The 11,775-nt window shown below is 36.9% G+C and overlaps 1 protein-coding gene across 5 annotated transcripts in view; it reads right to left on the bottom strand.

Annotated features, from left to right (window-relative positions):
- Positions 1-2,538: 2,538 nt before the first annotated feature.
- The window catches only part of scamp4 (secretory carrier membrane protein 4), a 33,655-nt gene continuing 24,418 nt past the window's right edge, over positions 2,539-11,775 (bottom strand). For 4 of the 5 annotated variants that reach the window (XM_020511935.2, XM_048614215.1, XM_048614213.1 and 1 more), the window contains exons 4-7: positions 11,508-11,664; positions 11,312-11,413; positions 8,238-8,355; positions 2,539-4,906 (exon numbers count right to left, since the gene is read on the bottom strand). In XM_020511935.2, coding sequence (XP_020367524.1) covers positions 4,730-4,906; positions 8,238-8,355; positions 11,312-11,413; positions 11,508-11,664 — 554 coding nt within the window. In that variant the 3' untranslated portion in view covers positions 2,539-4,729. The remainder of the gene's footprint in view (positions 4,907-8,237; positions 8,356-11,311; positions 11,414-11,507; positions 11,665-11,775) is intronic. The other variant, XM_048614216.1, reaches the window with a different exon arrangement.

The following is an 11,775-nucleotide window of genomic DNA, read 5'->3' on the forward strand; positions in this document are numbered from 1 at the left end:
GAAAAAAAATCACTCCGCTCTTTTTCCTCCAGTGCTTAAAATTGTACACCCTACGTTGAATAGTTCATCTCTAATTACAGAAGATGCAATCAATCTCATAATTCGGTTCTAATTTAAATGTCTTGCGAATGAAAGTAATGGAATTTTTAATAAATGACTTTTCTAGAATATGTCAGTGTGTGTAGAAAAATATCCTCAGATTAAAAGACTTCAATGTTCAGGTATAAAGCAAAAAAAGGCAGGTATTAAATGACTCAAAACAATGTATGGACTTCAAATGCTATGCAAAAAAGTCAGTTATCAACTTGAATCTTAATTTTGAAGGTATTGTTGAAGTTAAAGATAAATAACTTGCAGAATAAAATCAACCAAAAGCATCTGTTTAATGCACATCATACTACACATTATGAGTATTGAGCATCAATAGCTTGTTTTGCCCTAACTAAAATAAACAGCTAGAGTTAAACTGCAAGCTTCAAATCCTAGGTCTCATGAACTATGCAAATCCTGCCGATTCAATGTTAAGACAATATTAACATACCAGACAAGAAATTTTATTTTGCATTTTTTTAAAAATAAAGTATCGCTGTGCATATTGCTAGTAGAAATAGTTGCAGTAAGAAATTGAGTTCACAGCTTTGCCTCTCATCTGCTCATATTTGATGACCTACTTCAAATCAATTACATTTTCCAAAATTAAGTTATGACTATTTTATACATTCCCAATTGATTTCCATATGTTGGCTTTTGGGTTTGTTTTTAAATCCCACTGCAAGAGAATTAGCCTGTGTAAATTTGCACCTGATACATATGCTTTATTCCAAAACAAAGATTTGTAAATAACAATTGCTTTGTAATAATTGCTTGATGCAAAAAGTTCATTTTTGTTTCAGTATTTATACATTTTTCAAAAATGTGGCAAATTTTGAAAAGAATGAGAGTGTTGCTTACAGCATCAATAAAATAAGTTTTTATGATGCTTCAACAAACTAAAAAGGGATGTTTTGCACAGCTTAAACATGGTGCACATTAAACTGATTTCGCCCACAATCTAGAATGTTGAGACATGACTGCAAGCATTCTGATGACCTTCAGTTCTCCTCAGTTGCTGTGTTTTAAGATTTCAACCAAACAGCCTTGACAAAGTACGAGTTAACTGATAAATCTTCTCCATGAAAAAAAAAGTGTGCGGCCTACAGGTCTTTCACCCATTACTCAGCATCACTGCAGACAAGATTTTACATAAAATGTCCTTGTCTGCTCACCAGCTGATTTTAGCATGTAATTTTCAAAGGCTAAAACATAATATAAATTCAGGTGCCAATAATTGTACAACTAATTCCAATTTTAACCTATCTGGGAATTAACAAAATAAATTTTAATTGGGAACTAAGGGAGAAATGTATGTAAAAAGCTCATGCAAGAACAAATATTGAAAGCAAACCTGCGATATTATATGCTTATGGTAACTAATATTTAAACTGAATATTTTTTATAATCCAAGGGTCCATGTGCTGTCCACTGAATTTTCAGATGCATCCTTAATGAATAAATTTTACATATTCATCATTGTCATACCTGCATTTCAACTACGGCAATTAATCAACTGTTTAAGAGCATTAATAAAATTTATAAGTGCGTAAGTCTCTATATTAATATATTAAAGCAATCCAAGAGATCAATCATATTTGTGTTGACCAAATATATATTTAGATCCAATTCCTTGAACAATGGAATTATTCAGGCAAATATTTGAGTGTTTCTCCTTTAAGCTTTCTCCCTTCCAAAAGAAATAAATTTGAAAACAAATATTCAGAGGCTAAGGTTTCTGTAATTCTCCAAATGTGAAAACAGAATCTCAGTGACCCAGTGTTAATTACACAGAAGTTGCAACTATGTAGATACTTAGGAAGAATTTCATCAAAAAATCCAAGTGTTCAAGGCAAAGCTAATTTCTTCCTGGACAACAATGTCCCCAATGTTGAAAACTTCTCAAAGTACAAAACATTTCTAATTAGAAACACTATAAAGGCGCACACCTTATTTTGGCAGCTGCAGCACAACATTAGAGGTAAGTACACTTCTGAAAAGGGTTACAGCAAACTTAAATAAAGTTCAATACTTTATATATGTTCAATATGTATGAGGATTTTTTTTTGGTCCTTTAATTGTTTTCTAATTGCAAGCAAACGAAATAGATCTTGAAAGACATGTGAAAGAAACAGCTTTGAAATCGTAGCTGCCCACCATGTTGGTCCATTTCCTCTTTTCTTATATAACTACATTAAATGTGATCAAGTAAATTAATTGGTAAGTAAAACCTTACTCCATGTGTCAATAGCAGGCATGGTTTCCATGTGAAACAGCACTGGTGTCAATGCCACAGGGAACTACTGATACTTGTCCTATCCAGTTTCTCATTATGCCCACCACATACCCTGAACACAACTGATTTGACAAAAATAATCCAATTCCTTCAAAGTAAAAACTGAATTAATCAACAACAAAGGATGAACAAGTTCCAAAAATTTCTTCTAGTTAATTTTGAAAATGCAACTATCTTTATCATTTTCCAATAAGCAGTAAACATATTACAGATTGAAATATTCCAGCATTGAATGAGAAAACTTGGATTTGTTTTTGATACGGCATACACAAAGTTTAACTAACTTCATGACAGTTCATAAGTAAAAGTCATCATATCTCGAATCACATTTCCAAGTCAGCGTGACAAAGTTTAATAATATCCTGGAATGTTTTTTCTTTTGAGATCAAGAAAAGTTGCATACGTAGAACTAATGTCTAACATTACATAAAAAGTTTGTTTGGATTAGGTGTTATGAAAAACCTTCATGCTTGGTAACTGATGGAAACAAGCCTTCAACTTAAGTACAGGATTAGGGGATGAGTTTTCACATCAGGCAATATCAAGAATGTCAAACAATGTAAATATTTCAAAATTTTTCAGATGCCTACAGTTTATATTGGTTAATCATCCATATCACTTGTCATTTAGTATGTCTGCTGTTGTAAATATTTTAAGTATACGGTGAGTTTTCCAAACACAGGCAAAAACTGTACGTTTCAGATTACAGTTAATGCAGTAACAGTTTCTCAGCTATTCACTAAATCACATTTTAAGGCCAAAGTATTCATAGTGTAATTATCACATTGAACAAGTTTCAAAAAACTGGCTAAGTAAACTTCACAGAAATAATGGCTTGTTAAACAGCATGTCAGCTTAAAACTTATGCAAACAATAACACAAATGATTTGTGCCAAAATAATGGCCCCATAATTGGTGTGATTCAATATATCAAGGAGCCACTATGTTTCTAAGTGTCTCTCAGTCCTGCTACCCACACTGGAAATCATAATTTTCAAATAATGGTTTCCATTATCGTTAATATCCAGAACAATCTTCCAAATATAGTTTTGATTTTATGAAAAGTTGAGTAGTAATTAGATGTTATTTACCATCACCCCTCCGAACCAGGACTGCATTAAAGCATATCTGCAATTATGTTCATTACAGATAATCAAGTTTATCCATAAATCATCTCACAAATTGTTCAAATTCTTGGCTAAATGCACGTTGCCTCCCACAGCACCTGTCCTGAGCAAAAGCACATTCAAATTATGATTATTTAATAAACATATACATGTATAATTGTGTACTGATATTAAAACAAACATACTAATTTTTTTTGGAACTTGCACATATTAAAGTAAACGTGCAGGGTCTTTACTAATTGGTGAGGTAATCTGTAAATGAAATTCCATTACAGAAAAGAACACTAGATGCTAGGAGTGATTCAATAACAGAAGTTGCAAAGGATTCAGAACCTAAGGCCGACTGCCAAAATTACTCCTGGCTATCAATTTGAATCTACTGATAACAGTTTTGACATCTCTGAGAGCAAATAGCAAAATAGATCATTAGTGGTGCACAAACTATTCATTTAAAGAACAAACTGAAGAAATTACCAGTGATCGAAAACAAAACTTTAAATTATTATCTTCAGTTGATTTCTGGGAAATGACATCAAACACATATACAAAAGCAAAAATACTGCAGTGCTGGAAATCCAAAATAAAAACAGAAAATTCTGTAAATAATCTGTTCATCAGCAGCAACTATGGAGAGTCTTAGCATTTCGGGTATGACAAAACAGCATCAACCTGAAATATTAACGTTCCTCTTCAGATACTTCCTGCCCAACTCAATATTTCCAGCACTGTTCTAATGACACTTAAATACCTGCTGTATTTTCACTGCTACAGCTCGACTGCTCTACATTTTGTTCAGATTTTACTGGAGAGTTGGCAATGCAGTCTAACTCTAGGTCATGATCAAATTAAAAAGAGAACAATATACTTCAACTTTTAAAATTACAAACTAAATTTGGGAGTATTCACATGCAATTTAATGTCTTTTTGAAATCCAATTCTACAGCAGAGAGCACTGACCACAAATCTCAATCCCAGAATCAAAAATTATGTATACATAATACATAAGAAAGCAGGCAAGAAAAGCATTTTCCAATGCCACTACTCATGATTTTGAGGCTTTTGTACTGCAAGTTCCAATGAAAGAAGGTTTAACTTTTCAGTACATAGCACAATACCAGATATTTACTTTTTCTGTTAGGAAATGTTAATTTGTGATTTAATGTAAAATGGTATCACAGAAGGTAAGTAAAGTACTTTTCTCTTTAACGTTCATACCCTAAGACCACTCATCATGACAGGGGTATCTTGGTACTGTGGGATATTGGGGTAGAGTATTGCCAGTAACAGTTTGAAATGCTAATTGCTTTGGTGGTGGATTTTGCCATGTGCCAGCACTCCATTCTTCTTGGGCCTTCTGAAAGCTTCCACCACCACTTCGGTATATTCTGTGCACCTGTTATATAAATAATAGTAAATACAGATACATTAAATCTGGTTTCCTAAATTTGCCCTCAGCTTTCATATTTTATGTGTATAAAAAGATTTGTAAACTCTGCAAGGTTGCCATCAATCATGTTGAACATGTGGTTAACTGCCTCTTACATGAAGGATTCTGCTTGCTGATTGGTTTGATAGTTGATAAACTAAGATTTACACAATAATGAAAATTGGAAGCATTCAGAAAAGATTTACAAAAGATGCTGACAGGGTTGCAGGATTTGAGTTATAGGGAGAGGCTGACCAGGCTGGGGCTTTTTCCCTGGAGCATCGGTGGCTGAGGGGTGATCTTAAAGAAGTTTATAAAATCATGAGGGGCACAGATAGGGTAAATAGCCAAGGTATTTTCCCCAGGGTAGTGGAATCCAAAACCAAAGGGCATAGGTTTAAGGTGAGAGGGGAAAGATCTAAGAGAGACCCAAGGGGCAACTTTTTCATGCAGATGGTGGTGTGTGTATGGAATGAGCTGCCAGAGGAAGTGGTGGAGACTGGTACAATTACAACATTTAAATGGCATCTGGATTGGTGTACGATTAGGAAAGGTTTAGAGGGATATGGGCAAAATACTGGCAAATGGGATTAGATTAATTTAGGATATCTGGTCGGCATGGATGAGTTGGACTGAAGGGTCCGTTTCCACGCTGTACAGGTCTATGACTCGAGTTCATATTGTGAGCTTTGCAGAGTGTGAATTAAACAGAGGAAAGGATAGAAGGTCAAAGAAGGAAAGTCAGAATTATAAGGAAGGCAGGCAGACAGGAGAAGCAGGAAAGGAGAGAGTGGTGAATGGTCCAACAAACTAGAATGATGTTCCTAAACTTTTAAATTACATCCTTCAATTAGTCCCAGAACAATAACATTAAAATTTCCCATTAGTTGACATTAAGGGACCTAAATTAAATGCATTTGTGAAAGATCTTCTCTTTTAAAAGAAAAAATATAAATTGTATTTTATAAATCTCCTCTTTTCATGGTTATAGAGTCATACCGTCCTACAGCACTGAGACAGGCCCTTTGGCCCAAACTGGTCCATGCCAACCAAAGTGTCCATCCACGCTAACCCCATTTCCCTGCACTTAGTCCATAGCCTTCTAAACCTTTCCTATCTATGTATTCGTCCAAATGCCTTATAAATGTTGTTAATGTACCTGCCTCAACCACTTCCGTTGGCAGCTCATTCCATATGTGCAACACAGTCTGTGTAAAACAGGTCCCCCTCGGGTTCCCATGTATTCTTTCCTCTCTTACCTTAAACTGATGCCCTCTAATCATCGATTCCCCAACTTTGGGGAAAAAGAATGAGTGCATTGACCCTATCCATGCCTCTCGTGACCTTATACACTTCTGTAAGGTCTCCTGTCAGTCTCCTTTGCTCGAAAGAAGGCAGTCCTAGCTTGTCCAAACTCTCCCTATAACTCAGTCCCTTGAGTCCTTGCAACATCCTTATAAATTTCTTCTGCACTCTTTCTAGTTTAATAAGATCCTTCCTATAGCAAGGTGACCAAAACTGAACACAATACTCTAAATGCGGCCTCGCCAATGTCCTGTACAACTGCGACGTAATTTCCCAATTTCTATACTCAAGTGCCCTGACCGATGAAGGCCAGCGTGCCAAAAGCCTCTTCACTGCCCTGTCGACCTGTGACTCCACTTTCAAAGAACCGTGCACCTGAACTCCAAGGTCCCTCCGTTCCACTACGCTCCTTAAGGCCCTACCATTCACCATGAAACTCCTACCTCGATTTGACTTTCCAAAATGCAACATCTTACACTTATCTATATTAAACTCCATTTGCCACTTCTCGGCCAACTTACTCTGCCAATCAAGATCCTGCTGCAATTTCTGATAACCTTCCTCACTGTCCGCTATGCCATCCATTTTGGTGTCATCCACAAACTTACTAATCAGGCCTTGCACATTCTCATTCAAATCATTGATACAGATAACAAACAGCAATGGGCCCAGCACTGACCCCTGAGGTACACCACTAGTCACAGGCCTCCAGTCTGACAAGCATCCTTCTATTATTACTCTCTCCTTCCTACCATCACACACTATTGCAATTTAGAGCTTAAATGAGCAAAGTACAACAAAGTTTCTCGTGCTGAACAGGGTCTATTCATAAAGTCGTACTGAAGGAAACAGGCCCTTCGGTTCAACCAATCCATGACGACGATAATCCCAAACTAAACTAGTCCCATCTAACTGTGCTTGGTATTATTATTACTCAAAATTTATCCCAAACTGATTAAATCTCAACATTCACAAACGTAAATGTGAACAGATACTATTCTGCTCAGTAGAGATTGGTTTTTGCAACTACTCTGGAGTTAGAATTAGATTCTATTGGATTGGAATCTTCCTATTCAGTATAATCCCTGAACACAACATACATAAACTGACAAAATAAAGTTACTCAAAGCAATTGTTAAAACAAAAAGAATAACAGTGAGTTTTTTTCTGAGATTAGAGTTACAGCACATTTATTGGCAGTATACAGTGGGCTTTATTCTGCACATAGCCATACTATGCCATCCAAGGTACACATGATGGTGGCAAGATCTCAATCGAACCTGATAATTTCATGAGGCTATTACCAAAAAAAAAAGTAACTTTTAATTCGAAGTGTTTACTTGCTCTACAATACATCACTGACTCTGCCTTTTGGCCAGCAGGTCCAGGTTCAAGCCCCACCTGTTAAGGAGGTATGTATTAACTTGTCCAAACAGGTTGAATCCAAATACACACAATTTGTAATACTGAATTAATGCTTTGTAGACTTAGAAGTTGTATCATAGCCTAGCGAAGGACTGTACCACTTCACTTTGATATTGGAAATATAGCTGCATTCTAGATAAAGGCACAGAAAAAAGGCAAGCACCATTTTAATTAGTATCAAAGGTAATCAAACATAAAGGAAATAAATTAAGATCAGCAGATTTATGAAACTTGTTTTGCCAGAGCTTTGGAAATAAATTTCTTGAAAGTAAGGAACTATCAGAGTGGAATTCAACATTCATTTTTGATGAATCCCAGTCTACCTGCACTGATGTGTTCAGGTTCATGATCAGCTACTCCTTCTAAGTGGTAAACTGTGCAATTAATTAGAACTGATCATCACTTCGAGGAACATCCCGCAGGATCCTTACAACGTTTTGCAGTGTCATTAATTTACTGAATAAAGTCCTTACAGTGTGAGGAATATCATACTATCATATCCAGGTTCTTATTGAAGAGGAGAGAGACAGGAAAATGAACTTTATAGAAAAAAACGGACAAAACTTACACGGAAAATAATAAGTGCACTCAGAATCGCTACTGCTGTGAACATGATTGCAGGGAAAAGCATTACCACTCCAGCACCAACATTAACTGAGAAGAAACTTATGGCAGCTATCCATCCACTGAAATTAAAAAAAAGGAATAAAGTTAACATGTTAAACACACATATTTTTAAAACTGGTACTCACTATTGATTTAAAAGCCCAGTTTCTTTTTGTACTCCTTTAAAATGTAACCACAAGAAACAGAGAAAAATCGTAAACTTCAGGGGAGATTTTGCTTCCTAACAGTTAAATTATTTTGCATTCATATTTTCACATCTTCAAGAAACCCTAAACACTTCACAGGCAATTAAGTACTTTTGAAACATTAGCAAAGACAACAACCGTATTACAAAATAAGGTCCCACAAACTAATTAAATAATCACGTTAGTTTAGTGGCCCTGAGGGGGGAAAAGTGTTGACACAGACACTGGCACTTAACTTTCTGCATTTAAGATAAGAGTTTTCACATTAGAGGCGATCATGTTTTCTGCATTATATGAAAGATGCACCCTCTGACTAAAGGTTCCCCTTAATGACCCCTGGTAGATATCCCATCTGTTTGCATTTGTTGGCATCATTTTGCATTTCTTCAGACAGGTATATATTTGATGATCTTTAAATATTGCCATCACTGAAACAAATCAGTCACTAGCTGTTTGTAGCCTTTGACAGTAAGTGAAGAATTCACAATAGACGAAGATGAAAACTGTGTTAAAAGTTACTATAAAAATTTTAATTACCAGAGCTTTTGGCAATGAAGTTAAGAACATAAGAACTAGGAGCAGGAGTAGGCCATCTGGCCCCTCGAGCCTGCCCCGCCATTTAATAAGATCATGGCTGATCTTTTTGAGACTCAGCTCCACTTACCCGCCCACTCACCATAACCCTTAATTCCTTTACTGTTCAAAAATTTATCTAGCCTTGCCTTAAAACCATTCAGCGAGGTAGCTTCAACCGCTTCACTGGGCAGGGAATTCCACAGATTCACAACCCTTTGGGTGAAGAAGTTCCTCCTGACCTCAGTCCTACATCTGCTTCCCTTTATTTTGAGGCGATGCCCTCTAGTCCTAGTTTCACCTGCTAGCGGAAACAACCTCCCTGCCTCCACCTTTTCTATTCCCTTCATAATCTTATATGTTTCTGTAAGATCTCCCCTCATTCTTCTGAATTCCAATGAGTATAATCCCAGTATACTCAGTCTCTCCTCATAATCCAACCCTCTCAACTCTGGAATCAACTGAGTGAATCTCCTCTGCACCCCCTCCAGTGCTAGTACATTTCTTCTCAAGTAAGGAGACCAAAACTGCACACAGTACTCCATGTGTGGCCTCACCAGGACCCTATACAGCTGCAGCATAGCCTCCCTGTTTTTAAACTCCATCCCTCGAGTAATGGCAGATAAAATTCCATTTGCCTTTTTAATCACCTGCTGCACCTGCAATCCCACCTTCAGCGATTCATGCATAAGGACACCCAAGTCCCTCTGCACAGCAGCGTGCTGCAATTTTTTACCATTTAAAACATTGTCCATTTTGCTGTTATTCCTACCAAAACAGATGACCTCACACTTATCAACATTGTACTCCATCTGCCAGACCTTTGCCCACTCACTTAGACTATCTATATCCCTCTGCAGACTTTGTGTCTTCTGCACACTTTGTCCCACCACTCACCTTAGTGTCATCTGCAAATTTTGACACACCACACTTAGTCCCCAACTCCAAATCCTCTATGTAAATTGTAAACAATTGAGGTCCCAACACTGTTCCCTGAGGCACACCACTAGCCACTGACCGCCAACCAGAAAAACACCCATTTACCCATAGTCTTTGCTTTCTACTGGTCAACCAATCTTCTATCCATGCCAATACATTACCTGTAATACCGTGCAACTTTATCTTATGTAGCAGCCTTTGGTGTGGCACCTTGTCAAATGCCTTCTGGAAATCCAGATACACCACATCCACAGGTTCCCCATTGTCCACCATGCAAGTAATGTCCTCAAAGAATTCCACCAAATTAGTTAAACATGACCTACTCTTCATGAACCCATGCTGGGTGTTCCCAATGGGACAATTTATATCCAGATGTCTTGCTATTTCTTCCTTGATGATAGATTCAAGCATTTTCCCCACTACCGAAGTTAAGCTAACTGGCCTATAGTTACCTGCTTTTTGTCTACTTCCTTTTTTAAACAGTGACGTCACATTGGCTGTTTTCCAATTTGTGGGAACCACCCCAGAGTCCAGTGAATTTTGGTAAATAATTACTAGTGCATTTGCTATTTCCCCCATCACCTCTTTTAGTACCCTGGGATGCATTTCATCAGGGCCAGGAGACTTGTCTACCTTTAGCCCCATTAGCTTGCCCAGCACTGCCTCCTTAGTGATAATGATAGTTTCTAGGTCCTCATCTGCTATAACCTTCTTGCCGTTAGTTTTTGGCATGTTATTTGTGTCTTCCACTGTGGAGACCGACACGAAATAACTGTTTAATGTCTCGGCTATTTCCTCATTCCCAGTTATTAAATTGGCTTTCTCATCCTCAAGGACCAATGTTTACCTTCGCCACTCTTTTACGATTTACATATTTATAGAAACTTTTGCTGCCTGTTTTTATATTCTGAGCTAGTTTACTCTCATAATCCATCTTACTTTTCTTTATAACTTTTTTTGTGGCTTTCTGTTGGCCTTTAAAGATTTCCCAGTCTACTAGTTTCCCACTACTCTTTGCTTTTTTCTTTGTGTTTTTTTTCAATCTGATACTTTCCTTTATTTCCTTAGACATCCATGGCTGGCTCTCTCTTTTCCTACAGTTCTTCCTTATCACTGGAATATACTTCTGCTGAGCACTGTGAAAAAGTTTTGCCATCTTGTGACACGTATAAAGTACTACATTAACAAAACTCAACTGCTACATGTTGGAATGGAGACCATACAGGACCCAAGAGTCCAGACAGTAAAGAATAAAGCAAAGGCTACATATATTGGAAAAGATCCCTTTTCCTACTATGAAGAAAGCATAATTACTCACCAGGCTCCCCATCCTTTGAATCCAATTGCTTGTAAAGCTGCCAAAACAACCTGGGCAGCAAATACGAAGAAAAACGCCATGAAATTAAAAGAGCTGTCAGATCTGTTAAAAGGCAAAAAGAAACAAGCTGAAAATACAAACTGGAGGATCTAAATAAAGTTTTCTGAAATTCTTTATATCTTCCAACAGTATTTACCTAAATGCTTTATAAATTGGACGAAGCCAGCAGATGTATGAACAGGGGCTGAAAAGAACTAGCCAAAGAATTGCCAGGCCAAAATTGGTAGCATCACCTCCTGCTATCAGCCAAGCTAAACAGCCTATTAAATTGATTGCTAGGGTAATGCTGTAAACTGAACACAAAGAAAAGCTCAGTTAGGATAACACTGTGGTGATCAGTAATCATAATATGTTTTATAAAATGCAAAACAAAAATATGAAAAGTCAAAATTAAAAAGAAACTA

This window comes from Rhincodon typus, chromosome 29 (assembly GCF_021869965.1).
Source record: "Rhincodon typus isolate 14 chromosome 29, sRhiTyp1.1, whole genome shotgun sequence".
Lineage (NCBI taxonomy): Eukaryota > Metazoa > Chordata > Chondrichthyes > Orectolobiformes > Rhincodontidae > Rhincodon > Rhincodon typus.